The sequence below is a fragment of the Notothenia rossii genome (assembly GCF_949606895.1).
Source record: "Notothenia rossii genome assembly, chromosome: 7".
NCBI classification, from domain to species: Eukaryota; Metazoa; Chordata; class Actinopteri; order Perciformes; family Nototheniidae; genus Notothenia; species Notothenia rossii.
In genome coordinates, this window is record NC_136905.1 from 24,945,214 (window position 1) to 24,963,061 (window position 17,848).

The following is a 17,848-nucleotide window of genomic DNA, read 5'->3' on the forward strand; positions in this document are numbered from 1 at the left end:
TGCCTCCCCATTCTTTCTCCTGTAGATCTTGTTGCAGGGCTGGAATCCTGGTGTACGTTGGGAATACACTCTGAAGAAAGCTGATGAGAAAAGGCACCACATCAAACACAATTATACATGGGCCATCATACGCTCCCAATGCTCAGCAACTTGTGCCGGAGGTAAGACTTAAGCTATAATTTAGCTGCTTTATCATATTACACTGAACATCAAGTCGAAATGTGGTTTTCCAAGCTGCAATAATAGGTGTATTCAAATTGTGGAGAGTCTCTTTCATCTTCCTTTTTGCATAAAATTGTTGTCGAAATATGTTACTTTTTAAAGTGTTTTTACATAGATACAATTCAAATATTATATTGCTGGAATACAAAAAGATCAGATCCTCTTTAGATCTTCAATCAGGGGAAGCATCTAAAGCTCAGTCTGACCTCTCTGATCTGTAATAAGGCTTTTAGCTGCAGGTTAAATGGAGAGAGGAGCGTTCCCATCATTACTGAGGGGACATCATAGCTCTTGTGGTGGGACCTTTTCTTGTGCTACTGGTGACCTGCACACACACACACACACACACACACACACACACACACACACACACACACACACACACACACACACACACACACACACACACACACACACACACACACACACACACACACACACACACACACACACACACACACACACACACACACACACACACACACACACACACGACTTCAACCAGTGGCCTTTGTCCAACCTGAGGCTATGCTAACTAGCACACACACATACACTAGACTCATAGACAAAGACTCACACACCAACACTTTTGCAAAGTTATTGTATGGCATAGTGAATTGGGGCTGTAAGTCAGTGGTATGTAAACCTGAAAGTGTGTGCTTGTATGTGCATGGTGTATTTGTGTGTGTGTGCTTTTGCTTGCCTTCATGTGTGTGAACAAAGCCCCCAGTGTAGAGCCCCTATTGATTGACACTACAGGTTAAAGTTCCCCACCCTGGTCTGTTGCAGTCCACCCTAACCACCTCCACCTCTTTGTGTCCTGATTGTAGACCATGGTGGAATGGGGGTCGTTTGCTTTATTAAAGAGTGTGACTGACTAACTGACCCCAATGAGTTAGGATGTGCAGATTGACCATGCCTTAGGCCAAATACCAACCAGGTGATATGTGAGGCTAGGATTCATGTTTCTCACAACGACACTTTCAGATCTAGATGCAGGCCAGAAATCATCAAAACTAAATAAATGTATTTATATATTTATGTTCTTTATTAGCCTGAAAAGTAACTAAAAGAATAAAGTTAATTAATGTTAATGTTATGTGTTGTTGTTGTCATACAGTAGACACATGTTTTTCTTTGCACATCACACATGCAGAATAAGGTGTGGTGAAAAGAAACATTTTTCTTTAAATGTCTTTAACTAACTAAAATGTATTTGAGTACTGGTGTGAAAGCAGGTCACATATTGCCGGTGTATTATTTGCCAACATTTGATAGCATCCTGACAAGTAGCTTGACACACTATGACTTAAACAACAACTTTTGTTCCAAATACCTTGTTTTGTCAAACTGTAGTTTCCGAGGTCAAATGTTCGCCTTCAAGCTCAGTAACACTGTTTTTTTATACTGCCAAACAATGCTAAACAACTGCCAACAATCTGTCATTCAATTCTCCATAACTATTTCATCCATCACTGTAATTATGATCCTGCGGTTTTGTATTACTGTTGTTCTATAAAAGCAGAATAGAATGTAACTTAAAGAGCAAATAAATGTCTTCTGTATTGATGATTTTCATGATGATTTTATGGATATATCCCCTGTTACAGGCCAGATGAACACTAAGTCAGGATGCTACAAAGACTTACGAGTGCAAGTGAATACATCCTACTGCAATCAAAGATCAAGACCAGCTACTGGACTGTTACCCTGCAACACCCAACCATGTCCTGCCAGGTCAGACCCTTTGTTCTTTTATATAATTGTTGTATAGTTGTTTACTAGTCATAGTGACACAATTGTTCACATGATTAAAGAATATTTTATTGCAATTTGGTTTTGTTTTCGCCATGATAGTGTCAGGGTTTGGTCTGTGTGTCGGTCTGTGCACAACCTTTTTCTCAGATCAAATATGATTATTCAATGACATTTTGTAGATGCATTCATGGTCCCAAGCGGTTGAATGCTAGTGACTTTGATGTTCTCCTGGTTTTCCCTCCTGTCCCATCATGAGGTTGACATTTGTTATGGTAATATCTCAACTACTATTGAACAGTTTGCAAGGATATCTTCTACAGACATTGATGTTTTCCTCAAGTAGAATTGTAATCACTTTGGAGACTGCCAGACGTTTTGTCCAGTGTCATCATTAGGTCAAAACACAAAAGTAATTTGACAAAGGCTTTGCATAATAACTTAATAACTCAAAAAGAATTGACATTCTCATCAGTCTCAGCTCTGTATAATGCTAATTATCAAGCAGTAAGCATGCTTACTTGTAAACTTAGATCATATTACCAGCTTAAAACCAGCATATTAGCATTGTCACTGTGAGCACGTAAACATGCTGAGATTAGCATCTAGCTCAAGGACTGCTCTGCAAATGTATAAAGCCTCACAGAGTTGCTAGCGTGGCTATAGGCTCTTGTTGTTAAGATTGAAGTTCATAATATCACAACTAATTTAAATCAAACCTTAGTAATGTCAATGGCAATTCATGGCCTTTAACATTTTTGAATGATCTCATGAATGTATCTACGCTCTGGTTCTCAATCTGGACATCATTATAAAATGGTATTTGAACGGTGCAGACATTTCCTCACTTTTTCCTGATACATACTTTTGGATGGAAAGACGAAATAGTTGGCCAATCTAGACTTCTAGACTTTGGGGTATGTCAATTATTCAATTGTTCAATTGGAAGGGCTATTTTGTGTACGTTATATGACAGCCAAAAATATTGTTGGCTGTTCCCGCTCAACATTCTCTACGTGCATGTTCATGTTTGGAACTTGAGGAGACAGCTTTCGCGGGCTTAGCAACCTTAGCCAAATAGGTTGCCTTAGTTATTCAAGCCTACCACACTGCTTTTCTTGTGAATAGTATTTTAATTATTCTCTCTCATTTGTCTGAATAAACTTTTCTCTGTAATTTTGTTGTATCCTTTATCCTGATACAACATATGGAGTTAAGTAGTTTGAGTCCTACCTTCTGTCCTTTTCACCTTCCTCCTCCCTCACTCCTCATCACCCCATGTGTTATTGGTCTACAACACCTACACATCTGCACTGTAATATTTGACATGCGATGTCAAGAGGAGCTGTTTATTGGTTGAGTCAACTCTTCCGAACTTCTCACACTATCTCCTCATAATAAAGTGAATGAAAGGTGTCAGGCACCACTGACTTTCTCCACCCTTTCCCAGTCCAGTTAAACACCTGTTCGATGTTGAGAACATTTTCCTCTCATGCATTGAAAATTACTTTTAACTTTTTGGAAAAACATATGTGAGATATGGTGAGGAAGGCACAGTTCAATTGGAAAGTGTCCTTGTGTCTTCATCCAATTCAGCATGATACCTCACCAACTGTCAGCAATGGTTAGCTTCTGTGTTTGTTTAATATGGCAGGCCAAGGACTTGTTAACTTTTTCACATGTAGCATCACTGTGGGGCCCAAGCTCATAACAAAACGCCAGTTTTCTGGCTCTACAAACAACCACCAGAGACATCACTTTTCAATGTGTAGTTTGAAAAACGCTGCTGTTTGCTAAGTGCACTGCCAGCTGAGTTGATCGGGTATGTTTGGTTCCTCCAAATCCTTGAGAACCTCAGAAATGTCCTCCCTCAAGGGTATACCAGAAAACAAGCTGATGATTGATTTGCAGCTGGGAACCAAAGTAGGAAATGTTATCATATGTTGAGGTTCACTTCCAGAGTACAGTGGCCAAGATGCCTTTTTTGATGTCGTAAAATGTCACTGCTGTCGCTTAGAGTGGCACCAACACACTTTTTACGATAATGACACCAGACAGAAAGAGAGTGGGAGCGAGACCCACTAATGGTTCTGTGGTTTCAGGGTGGGGCTCTGTAGGATCTTGGCTAAGCTAAGTTGGTTTGGTCACTGTCTATAAACCAAGGCAGAGGATCAAAGATCAGTCAGCGGGGTCCGATGCTACAGAGATCATAGGGAGTGGTGTGCCCGTTGACAGGCAGGACATATATGAACACACACATAAAGACACACACGGGAGAACTACCCCTCCCTTGTCTGTGCTGCTCTGGTCAGTGTCACGAAGGCCCTGACCAGAAAAGAAATCAGTGAGAGAAACTCCTGGGATAGCTTTTTTCTTGTGTTTTTAATGCAAGGGGAGATTTTCTCGATGAAAATAGGAATGCTTTCAAGACACATAACACTAGTAAATGCTCTAACTTTGTAAATTATTTGACCAGACATGCTAAAGTTTGCAGCAGAAATTTGAATTTTTTTATTTTTAGTTGAAAAGGCTAGAAATAGACAACACCTTGCAAACCTTTAATATATTAATGTGTTTATTTTATATCAGTCCCTTGCAGAACAACATTAAAACCTCAATTTGTTTGGGAGAGGCAAATGTTCAATTTCACTACATGTTGTATTAAATAATTGCATATTTATGAAGAATTTCAGATATACTTATCTGCAACTATTTGCCAATAAAGAACACAAAGAACAACCTAAACAGATTACATACTTAATTGTGAGTTCCTGTCAAGACAACCAGTGCAAAGATAGTGCAGGAGAATTACAGTATAATAGATGCCTGTCTTCCATTGTATAACAAAAGCATGTATCTTAAGGCTTTTGACAGCTGCTGTTGAGGCGTCAATTCCGCTGTGCCTCTATTCTCAGTATACCCATGTACAGTCTTAGCAATGGGCTGACATATCAGCCAGATTCTTACAAATGAGGTCGACACTGCTGACAAGTTGTGACTTGATTTACGAGCAGAGAATGGTTTATCTGAGACACTGACCTCATCTTGGTCATTGTTGCATGTGGATATCCAGAAAAATTCTACTGTTTTATATCCAAATGGGTCTTTTTCCCCTGCATGTTAAGCTGTTTTGTTTTGCTGTGGCAAAGTCAAGCCTTTTAAAATAATTTCAAGACGTATTATTATTTTCCGATTAAAGGCCATTAAAAGCCAGATACAGGCACAATAGAGCATTGTTACATCTTTGCTCCCGGACATCAGTGCCTCTAATGCTATAAACATATTGTATTGCAGCATTTGCTAAATTCATCAAATGTAATATAATACAGTTATTTACAATTTTTAAGAAGCAATAAAATAGAAAACTACTGGAGAGGAAAAGAGACAAACAAAGCAAGCAAACAACATCCAAGATTGAGATTCTTGTACACAGGTACAGATCGACAATATACAGTAGCTACATAAAATAACATAAAGATATATGCACGAGGGTATGTATGGTGCCATGAGCAGAATGAATGACCATCAGCTGCTGTCTGGTAAACACGCACGCACGCACGCACGCACACGCACGCACACGCACGCACACACACACACACACACACACACACACACACACACACACACACACACACACACACACACACACACACACACACACACACACACACACACACACACACGTGCACAGATACAGGAAGAAGACATGGCAGGGCAGGAGAGGAGAGGAACAGTGGTGGTGTTTGGTTTCCATTAAGCTCATTCACACCTAAACTCTCTCACCCTTTCATCCCGAGGAAAGATTTTTGTAACTACACCCAATGAACATTGCAGTCCAAAGTCTACTACGATAAAATATATTACGGTAACATTGATGAATACATTTTGAAAAGTTGTTTAATTTTCAATCTTTCCATCCCTCTATATTGTCCTTTTCTCTATAAATCTCCCCTCATACTTATGAAGTCATCTCAACCTTAATATGTATTCCACTGGTGGTCTCCCGACACCTGCTGAAAAAAAACATAGCATTAAAAAGGGCAACAATATCATGTAATCAGCCCTGAAATCATGGAATTCCAGTTACAAATTATCTCATGTTTCATTGTAAGGGGAGTTTTTCCTCTGCATTAGAGTGCCAGTGTCTTTTTTTTTCCTTCTTGCTCATATGGTTTGTGTCTGTTTTGGAACAGGTATCCTAGGAAAATCCATGTGATGACCACATAGCTGTCTCTCATTAACTGACAGTGAGCGTGTTGACAGACAATATAAAGTCATAGAAAAAGGTGGCCATGTCCCTCCAGGGATTTGTTAGGTCAGACATTTTAAGTTATAATGGCATGCTTGTGGTTCATTGGGTCATCATGTGTACTAATGTGGTGTGTATTATGTGTCATTCCTGCTTTGTTTTCACTACTATATTGAAGGAAAGCTGGTACTTTTCGCATCTCTGCCAGCTTTACAGATCATTCCCACCCAGGCTAAAAACCTCTGAACTCATGGGGTTGTCAGGCAAAGAGATCACTATGTTGTGTTAGGATGGCTACACTGTGCTCCACCTACTATACATAGTTAACAATGTTTATTTGGGTAATTTACGTTACAAAGGATCCTTTTACAAACGTTACAACTGTTTAGTAATGTTGAATTAGAGTGCAGTGAAAAAAGCACTTTTCAACTCATATAAATCCACTGACTGTCAACTGACAATATGACATAAGTGGTATGTTTCTGTATAACGTTTATGTTATTGTATATATGAGCTTAATGGTGATGCTCAAATTCATAAATGCAGTCCGTTTCTTATGCAGACATTTCACAAAGCATTCTCAACATAAGCAGTAGATGGAAAGGCTCAGTTATCATGGAGAAAGTTTAGATTTGTATCACCCAACTATAATAATTAAAGAATGAAATGGCATCACAGATATGGTCGAAGCAAAATCTGTCTTTAATGTTCTCATGATTTGTTAAAACAAAGCGTGGCCTTTTTTTAAACTGATTTTTCTGACGTGCCTAACACAGGTATCATCTTTAGTAATTATTCAATCAATTTCACTGAGGGGAAGCATGACATTACACTGTCATGCTCCCCCTCGGTTCGGTCAGTTCAGAAAAATCTAATATTTCACGATAAAATATGTCATATGTAACTTATTTTGTGCACTCTAAAAACGTCAGCATATTGACTTACAAAATGGTACCCTTGTAAAAATCAGATAACAAATAGGGACATATTACTGTATACATGTATGTATGTGAAACACATGCAGGAGTGTATTATGTTTCTTTGCCCACTTAGAGTGGAACATTGAATTACGTTCTTATTGGTGAATGGATTGTAGTGGAGTTGAATATTTAAGGAGAGGGCATACATTACGGAGGATATTGGAAAACCTTTGCTGACAGTGTTTGTTGGTTTACGCAGAAAGGCCAAACAATTGAAGCTTTATCTGCAGGTTTACAGTGTGTGCTCACACTGTTATTATCTGGTAGCCAGAAACAGTGACTGCTACACTTCCATATGTTTCAGTCAGTACTTAACTGCTTACTCATCCCTCAGGATACTGTAGGTACAACAGATGCTTCATTTTCCCTCGACCTCTACACACTCACACACATACATTCTCTTCAAGGGGCATTGCCTCCCTTGGTCCCCACATTGTTCCCCCTCGTTGTCTCTCTCACACACAGAGGCATAGGTGAAGCCTTGGAGGTCAGTTGTGAGACCTTTCTGTCCCACTTCTAACCCGTCCACATACACAGTAAGAGGGTGGCTTCAGGCTCAGCTGTAAACATAACCCTAATGGCCTGGACACTTTGATGTCACGTCTTCTCTGTGACCTGTCCAACCCTGTCTCTCCATAGACCATTGACCAAGCAGCCAGCCAGGGCGAGCTGTCATTCAAACTCAGTAGTGCTGGGGTCATAGCACTTCCAATCTCTCAGCAGGGATTTGTTGGGATATGTTGTGACAAACATAAACACTCTGTCTGCTTCTCTGTCTGTCCGTCTGTCTGCCTGTCTTGCCGTATCTAAAAAAGTCACCTATAAATAATAGAAGATATCGATGCTCCTTTTTGATTTGGATTTGTTCCACGCTTCATTTTCTTTCTCTCTCTTTCCCTCTCTCTCTCACATTCCACCACTCTTATAAAGCTACACACACCAACCCTATCAGCATTTTCTCACTAATGGATGTGTTTGTTTACACTGTGTTAAGGGAAGCAGTGATAATGGTGGCTGTAAAGTAATCTCACAGCTGTTAACACTCATCTCCTATCTCCTTTATTATCCACAGCTGGGCCTGCTTTAGGTGTGTGTGTGTGTGTGTGTGTGTGTGTGTGTGTGTGTGTGTGTGTGTGTGTGTGTGTGTGTGTGTGTGTGTGTGTGTGTGTGTGTGTGTGTGTGTGTGTGTGTGTGTGTGTGTGTGTGTGTGTGTGTGTGTGTGTGTGTGTGTGTGTGTGTGTGTGTGTGTGTGTGTGTGTGTGTGTGTGTGTGTGGCAGCACTGTGCGAAGACACTTACAGAGCTACTATGATCTAAACATAATTTGATTCAGTAAGATGTGACAGATTTTCAGTGTTTGAGCACATAATACATATATAGATACAGTATATGATGTTAACTCAGAACTGATAGCTAAATAACTGTCTTGGAATACTTTGTTTCACCTCTGAATAAACAGACCTTTTTATGCTATGAAGGAACGTTTATTATTAAATTGTTCCTATTGCTTTGTGTTTTATCCTCCAGCCTTTATTTCCATGCTTTTACACTCTGATTACAGTTATTTGCAGCACTGTAATATGGTATTATATACAGATCTCAGATTTCATATTAAACTTTCATAACATGCATATAATATAGTTACAGTACTGCTGTAAAGTTGGGGTTTCCAATAATCACATTGATTTGTGTATCCTGCCTTGTTAGAGTTATTTTTCATTGTTTAATCATCCAGAACTGATTTCAGTTGTACTTTTGTGATAGCCTGGTATATTATATAACCTTTTTGTCGAACTAAACTGCAGCATATTGTCCTAGTAAATGTACATATGTTTCTTCTTATCACCAAGCATCTGGACAAGTTTTTGCATCACTTTCATACAGTTTGTGGGCCCTACTTGTGCATAAACTGTGAGCAGAGACAAAATATGTGCAGGACCGACCAATAGGTCATATGTGGTCTTCAGTCCATCTCTGCAAGGCACTCTAATCTAAGGCTCTGCAGTTATTTCATTTTGCTGTGTGTGCACCCAACAAGTTGGACTGAGCGGGCATTACATCATGGAAAAAGGTCTCCGATGCCTGCTCAAATTAAGAGCATGATATCATTCTCTCTCACAGTGTGGATGTGCACTGATATAAACAGAGAAACACTCACACACTGACAAACACAACACACACACAGTGGCAGGGCCATAAACAGTGGTCAGAAGTTATTTAATGCCTCTGGTGGGCAGCTAGACAGCGTCACTTAGAGCCTCTGTGGTCCAAACATTAGACCACAGAGGCTATTTGACACTCTGTCCACAGGACATCTTATCCCCTACGCTTCTGTCCAGAGAGGGTGATGCTTACTCATCCTCCAACATCCCTACCTTACCTATAACAGTCAAGGCAAAGATCACAAGGTGCTCTATAACTTGAAATGCCATCCATCAGTATATTAAACCAAAGGTCATGCCAGTGGAGTCGCTCAAGTGATAAATCATAGTATAAATGAGGCTATTCAGTATCAATTAAAACTCTATAGCACCTTAATCATCTACAAACGTTTAACTAGACATCCTAGATGTGATGTAAGACAGCCAAAATAAGATAACATTAAAAGTGTGTAGGATTTAGGGGGATCTATTAGCAAAAGCTTCGCTTGAATAGTGTATAATCACCTGAAACCATGGATTTTCCTGTGTTTTCGTTAGCTTAGAATGGGCGTTTCACATTGGGATTGGGACCACATTTTCTCAGTGGCCAGACCATTGAATTACAAATTGTGGGTCTGTAGATGTTGCTATTGGGCTCAAAAAGACTATTCTCCAAATTCACTAATAACCAGAATAATTGTTATCCATGTGAATTAGTTAGGGTGCTTGCATATCCTGTACAATTTGAGTATTGAAATATTTATGGAGAAATATAAATAAAGGTGTATTGGATTTCTCTTTGTTGCAGCCAACAGTGCAAGCGTAATGTATCCAAGCATGTCTCAGCTCTAGAAAGACACAACGGGGCTCTAAATATCGCTGTGGCTTTAGATGGTCAACTTTTTTCATGTATTTATGTATTCAATAACATTACATTACATGTCACTTGTTAGACGCTTTTATCCAAAGCGACTTACATACATTCAGTACTGTGGCCAATCCCCACAGGAGCAATCTGGGGTGAAGTGTCTCAGGGACACAACGACATGCTGACTGCAGTGGGACTCAAACTTGCTATCCCCTGATTCAAAGTTCATCGCACTATATTCAGCACACTATCCCACTGAGCCACAGCCTCCTTCGCCACGAGGATTAAGCTCCTATCTTTGCACCAAGGGGTCAATAAATATCATGCCATCAAGTTAAATATTTTTAGCGTATGTGTTGATCACTTGGTGAAATGTTTGAAGAAAAATACATCTCCCTTAAAATCACCCTTTAATGATAGTGCAGCATGTCTAATTCTCTTGACAAGCCATTACATATATGAAACCAGATGGAATTTCTCCATGCACATTTATTTAGATTCGATAGTGCATGTACAGTATAATGCCTTTTAAAGCTAAACTCTTCTCATCCTCCCTATACAACATTCCAGGCAAGTGATGCACCAAATTACCACAAATAAAGTTTAGACTGTTAATATATACAACTCTATGTGCTGACAGCAATGTTTTCCTGGGTTGTTTGGGGTAGAGTGTGTGATGAGGGATTGAGCTGCCTGCACCTTCAGTCTGGGGTCACTTGGGACAAACGCAATGACGCTTTGAGGAAGGGAGAAGGAAGAGGAGGCTCAGGGATTAGAAGACTTAGACATGTGGTCGTCTCTAAAAATAACATAAACTATACTGTCCTCATCAGGGTCAGATGATTGTTTGTCTCAGATGAATCAATGCTTGATATATATTTATCCTAAAACAAGCCACGTTTTTGTTATTGCCAATGTATATACTTGTTAGGAGTGTAAAGAGCAAATGGAGGTAATTACGAAATAAATATGTGGTGATGTTTAGGTTTAGTAGAGATGAGGGCCGCGTTTATGCAAGAAGGGGGTTTCAAACTGTGCAATGGGGTTTAAGTTACAGTTTTAAAGCCTGAAGTTTCGGCTGTTCTGACTTGCCCCAAAGCCACTCAAACATGTAGTGTCTAACACCCTAAAGAGTTAGACCTGCAACGAGATACATGAGAGTGGTGCTTAGTCACAGAGATAGTTATGCCTATTTTCATCTATTTATCACCTCATTATTGGTATTGTCTGCCAATGACTTTCTCTGTGAGAAAGTGTTTTAATACTGACATTTAGTTAAGAGTTACAATATTTAAAGGAATACTTTACCCACAAATATATATGTCAATTAATTGCCCCATTTTCCTTGAATTCTTGATGAACATTTTGCCTAACCAAACATCTGTTTTCAAGCGCTCAGACACGTGCAGTGTAACCCAAGTCTCATTTGCTCACTGTTTCCCAACACCTGCATTTTTGCTAAAACCCTAATATTTAGTACACTTTTAGGTCGTCCAGACTTGCAATTCATCTAGACTTTTTTATTCCTTGTTCCCCATGGAGACATGCGTGAAAAAATAATTCAAGGTAACAGGGAGGGAGTAATTTATATACAAATTGTTATTTAGTGTGAGAAGTATTGCTTTAAGCATCAGTTATACAATCCCTTGTATTTATATCTCTGCAGAACAATAACCTACAGTGGCCACTGAAGAAGAGATGTGACACAACACATGGTGTCTTCATCACTAGACATGTACAGTTATTGGGTCATTTGTGATTACCATGTATGATTAAGGGATTGAGTAGCTGTTCATGTTGACTCAGCCATCTTGTGCTGTGTTGTTCCAGCTGGTCTGTAGGAGAGTGGGGGGTGTGCAGCCAGGGCTGTGGAGGAGGGGAGCAGACGCGGCAGGTCCAGTGTGTCCAGAGGAGCAGCCAGACTAACGTAGACGCCCTGACCGACTCTCACTGCACCCAGCCCGCCCCACCCAGGGGACAAGCCTGCAACACACACAGCTGTCCGCCAGTTTGGACCGCTGGGCCATGGTCACAGGTGAGCATGTGTAAAAGGGATATGTAAGAATCTGAATTTTCAAGGATCATTGCTGTTGTAGTTCAACACTTACATCCACAGCAGGAAATAAAAATACTGCATGCTCTCAATTTATCTAATGGCTTTACACACCAGCCTTGATAGTTCCGCCACATTTTATGACAGTGATCTCAGTGGCTTTAAAATATGAATGTTCCCACTGAGACTTTATATGTTTAATTCTCTGTCCAATTCCTATACATTGTGTGTGGTAAGTTGTCTGACTTTTTTAACTGCCATTTTGTCCTAAATGTCCTTAAATACCTGCCACAAGTGGTGTCCAGTTAACTCTCTAGTTCTCCGGTGTAGTGCGTCACCAACCCCCTGTTTCTTGGATGTAGTGAAACTTTTCTCTCAGGCCATGCCAAAAGATGTGTGCTTAGGATCAGAATGAATATTTGGGGAATCCTTTTGACTACCTCAAAGGAAGTACGAAGGATTTAAATTACAATAAGTCACTGCATGCATCGGGAATGTGAATATATGGTTGCCATGCTGAATGCTCTCTGTGTAAAGCTGGCTTGTGGAGATATTTGGCCTGTGACAGTATTTTTCTATGCTAAAGTCATTTAATAACTACATTATGTCAATTCTTGAATTCATTTAGACAAATCCTCTTATTTATTATCTTTAAAGCATTTAAGGACGTCAGAGTTGATCTTTATCATGTTCTGGTGTATTTGGCAGTGTTCTCGTAAGTGTGGCAGCGGTTTAAGGAAGAGGACGGTGCTGTGTACGAGCACCAACCCTAGTGCCCGTACGCGCACACTGGCAGACAGTTTGTGCTCAGGTCTGCCAAAACCAGCCAATCAAGAATCCTGTTTCATCAAACGCTGCCAGAAACAACGTAAAGTGCAGTGGTTTGTCTCCACGTGGCAAGAGGTAATTCAAGTCCAGTTATAGAGCAATATCATAATATTTTATAAAGCATTCAGCAATGCAGCATGTAAATAATATAACTATTTTTAGCTAATATGAATATGTTCTCTCCATTTCTTCTCTGTTCCTTTCTTTGTTTGTTTGTTCAGTGTTCAGTAACCTGTGGTCGTGGTAATCAAGCTCGCTTCATCAAGTGTGCAGAGAAGGTGTGTATCTGTAATGATGCTGACTCAGATACAGTCAAATATGTGTTGGAAAATTAACTTGAAACAACATTTGTGACAAATCACTGCTGAAAGGCTAATCTCTTCAAATCCTGATTTGATATAAGTTTGAAATGTTCTTTTCTGTTTTGCATATGAAGTACATACAGTGCTATCGTTTATTCGTTAAGAATAATTTTTTGTGTGCGTCATGTGGCAAAATGTCTCTTCTTGCTTACATCATTATTTGGTTTCCATAATGCAGGACACTGCGGGAAAATACAGAGAGCTGGCTGCCAAGAAATGCCACCATGTCCCCAAGCCCACGGTAGAACTACAGAGGCCATGCACTACAGCTGAATGCCCCATCCGCACCACCCCACCAGTTAACCGGTGGAGCACGCATCATCGCACCTATCCACCTAAACCCCTCCCTCAACCTCCGCCACCAGCAGAATGGCAAATGGCTCCTTGGTCACAGGTAATATAACTTAGAGAAGCGGATAAGGTTGTGTTTAATGTAATGTAAGGTTTACTGCATCACATTTGGTTTCTGCAGATAAATGCTTTATAAGTTCATTACATTTTGTGATCGGAGAGAGAGAGGAGGAATTGAATGTGTTATAACGTGGTTCATGACATCAATGATCAAGGTTTCTTCGTACTTTACAGTGCACAGTGACATGTGGAGGAGGAGTGCAGGCCAGGACAGTCCAATGTCTGGTGCAAGGGAAGCCCTCCCCTGGTTGTGCCCTCCATCTTAAACCCTCAATGTCCCAGGCCTGCAACACCAACTTCTGCCCACAACCTGAGAAAAAAGGTACCCAAGCTCATATATTTTAATACTAATTGCATGCTTGTGTACAAAGTATTGTTTTCTGTAGTCTGGATGGAGTTCTTTTGAAAAACCCTTATGAAACAAGCCTTGATAAGTATTTATTTTTATTTTTTCCTCCAGACGTTGCATGTCGGGATTACTTTAACTGGTGCTACCTGGTGCCCCAGCATGGAGTCTGCAACCACAAGTTCTATGGCAAGCAGTGCTGTCAATCCTGTTCAAATTCAAACCTATAATCACATGGAGTGACTCTGTGACGAGACAAATAGGTAGTTAAATAGACAAAAGACTATATTTGAAGTCCATGCTTGAAAAGACTGTTTTTGCTTTAAGCGTGTGGCGAGCACTGACAAACATAGACACTTCAATGGAAGTGCAAGAGAGTTGCAGTGCCCTCTTTCTTCTCTGCGATGCCGGACATCTGGATACAAGAACTTGATTCCCTACACAGGAATGTGATCAGGACAGTACAAATAAAGGAGATAATTATAAGGAGGAACTAGCAGAATGGGAATCATGATTAAAGTGAATAGGACTGACATATCCAAAGAAAACTGAAGACCTGAAAAACCCCAGCTTTGTTTATGTACTGTGTGTAAATAAAGAGATGTGTATCCAGGACACCCAACATCTCCCTGTCAACCAAAGGCCAGCGATGGCAGGCCAACAGAGAGAAACTGTCGAAGAGGTTTCAGGCACTGCCAAGCATCATGTGATACGCCCTGCTCTGCTCTGCAATTCTTGATTAAATAAATATCTGATGTCTAATAATGAAAAGGGATCATTAAAAAAATGCAGATACGAAAGCAAATATTTTACCCTACGGCCTGATAGAAAACAGACTGAAGATAATTAAAATGTGCTTCCTCAATAGCTGGACAATAACAGGAAGCTTTGTGTTGTCATTTAAAAGAAAAAAGAAAGGAACATAAAAAAAGCTTTACTGAGATCGGTCAAGCCTGTGCAATGACTTTCATACTCAATAGTGCTTTATCGATGTCTTCTGTCACACAATCAATGTTAAATCCTCAAGTTTCAGGAAGAAGCAAATTAATTGTGTGACCTGTGTAAAGTATTGTTTGTTTTATTTATTGGCTTTACAATACAGCGTTGCTGGAAGACTGTATTTATAAGCAATATAAATGTGTCATTGTATTACTTACCCTAAGGAAATGATCCTAAGCCCATTACCTTTATATTAATTTCATAGGATTTCATGCTGACAAACTGCACCTTTTTTCATCAAAACATTTATTTCATTGTTGAAGAGAATAAAAATAAACTGATTTGAATAGCCCATTTCAAGGTCAACATTGTTATCGATCATTACAACAGAAAAAATAAAATCTTTCGCCAAAAATAATGGCGAAAGGTATGAACTTAGAGATCATTACATTGTCCAACATTATTCACAAGTCATGTATTGCATGCATTGATATGTTACAGAAATAATGCATTACATATTCTTTGTGGTTAAAATCAGTGATAAAATAAACAGCTGATGGCTATTTTAATGTGATTCTATTTTACAATGTAAATAAAAAACAATAAACATGTGTGTCAAGTCAGCATCTCAGCTTCTGTTGATTTATTTCCTTCTTTGCTGCTGGTAGTAAGAGTGAATTTGATCTTACCAGGGAGGTGTGAAACTTTAAATACATTCTTAAAAAAGGAGGAACAGGCTCAGGAAGCGAAACGTGATCCATGCATACGAGAACCTTTAGCACCCCAATGAAGAAAAGTGGTGCAGTTTATGCTTGGAGAATGCTTAGCTAGGTTAGCTTACCTCAGATCTTGTTAGTTGCTAGTTTAGCAATTGGTAAACCTGCAAAAATACATTTTGACAACCTGGGGGCAGCGCAGCAAAGACATTATCACTTCTAAAAGTTATTGTAGCAAGAAGGTTAGCTCACATATTGCTGTTTAGCTGCTAAATGCTCCACTATGTTCACCAGCTAGTCTCTAAGTGTTTTTGTAGGCAGGAGACATGCAAACATTTCCTTAGAACTATTTTGTTGGGGACAACTCAAAATGAACAAAGAAAAAAAACGGTGTTCTTGCAACCAATGAAGCCAAAACAAAGTCAGTGCAGCACAGGCCAGCACAGCACACAAGCTAACGGTAATGCCCATGAGGTATTCCATTTCAACACGTATGACATCTTGTGTCTGAGCTTTACTCTTTCGTCATTTCTCAACAAGTCAAATAGACACAGATGCCCAAAACAAAATCACCATTGTCACACTCCTCTGGGCAATCCCCTTCAGAGAGAGAGAGAGAGAGAGAGAGAGAGAGAGAGAGAGAGAGAGAGAGGGAGGAAGAAGAGAATAATAGTGTGAGAAGAGAGGGAGAGATTAGTAGAGTGGAAAGGGAGGAGGGAGGGCATACATGTATTTGGTGCTGTCATAGAAAAATGCTGTGAGAAAGGGAGAGAGTGAGCCAGAGGTGGGTAAAGAGAGAAAAGGGTGTTTTCCTCCATGTCAACCACCTCTCTGTAGTTGATTTAGTTGGTCAGCTGTGGGCACGGTGTTACTCTGCATGGTTCTGTGTGTGTAGACAATACAAAATGTGCAGATATACAGAAGGGTTTTATAAATGAATGCCAGTTTGCTGACAATAGCAACACACACACACACACACACACACACACACACACACACACACACACACACACACACACACACACACACACACACACACACACACACCCACACACACACCCACACACACATAGCCAGATTACTCAAACCCCCCAAGCTTCTGGAATGCACTGTCATCAGCCACTCTTCACCTCTGTCAAGTTAAAACGTAATCTTGTGTAGCAGAGACGAGACAACAAATGACACCAATATAGAAAATAAGATGTGTTTTAAAAATGTTGAAATCATGAAACTAAAAACCTAATCATTAGGTTTCACCCTTATGCCAACATTAAAACCTCTCTTCATCTGGTATTGAATGCCATGTTGTACAGTATTTCTAGAGTTTCCATTGTCTTCTGCTGTCTGTTTGAGTTTCCACCTGCTAATGCAATGCAGCTGCATTGGTAACTGTACACACCTGTATGTGTGAATGCAAATGTGCATGTGTTTCTTTGACAAAATTAGCTAGCCCCGTGAAAAACTGATGACCCATTTTTGTAATAACTCTTCAAACATGAATATCACAATAAGTAGAAATAGTAATAAATAATACAATAATGTCTTGCTTGTGACTGACTTTGTCTTTTATGACTTTCATTAGACAGCAATTGTGTCACCTCACTCAGCTACAGCATCCTCACAAAGGAGGAACAAATCTAACCACACAAGAAGAAAGGGATTAAGAGGATGAAGAATTTTGTTTATACACAGATAAGATAGTGATCAGACAAAGGCTTCCTGTAGGTAACAAGGTGATCGAGATACATCTGGAAACATCCAAAGTGTTACCTAACATGCCAGGTAACCAAAGAGGTTATCTGTCAGAGAGAGACAGGAAGAGAGAAAGCATGCCCAGCACTCCCCTTTCCACTAAAGAAACTATGCTATCTTTGACTGCATCTGTTTGGAAAGATTTACCTCTTTAGCCTCAGGGCTACACTCTGAAGGTTCATCTGAAGTTACAGGGTTATTATCTTTCCATCAGGATGCACCTACAA

The 17,848-nt window shown here is 39.8% G+C and overlaps 1 protein-coding gene across 1 annotated transcript in view; it reads left to right on the plus strand.

Annotated features, from left to right (window-relative positions):
• The window catches only part of adamts16 (ADAM metallopeptidase with thrombospondin type 1 motif, 16), a 53,993-nt gene extending 38,217 nt beyond the window's left edge, over positions 1–15,776 (plus strand). The window contains exons 17-24 of the mRNA XM_079641316.1: positions 26–161; positions 1,833–1,959; positions 12,045–12,249; positions 12,976–13,170; positions 13,317–13,373; positions 13,636–13,851; positions 14,043–14,190; positions 14,329–15,776. Coding sequence (XP_079497442.1) covers positions 26–161; positions 1,833–1,959; positions 12,045–12,249; positions 12,976–13,170; positions 13,317–13,373; positions 13,636–13,851; positions 14,043–14,190; positions 14,329–14,444 — 1,200 coding nt within the window. The 3' untranslated portion in view covers positions 14,445–15,776. The remainder of the gene's footprint in view (positions 1–25; positions 162–1,832; positions 1,960–12,044; positions 12,250–12,975; positions 13,171–13,316; positions 13,374–13,635; positions 13,852–14,042; positions 14,191–14,328) is intronic.
• Positions 15,777–17,848: the final 2,072 nt, after the last annotated feature.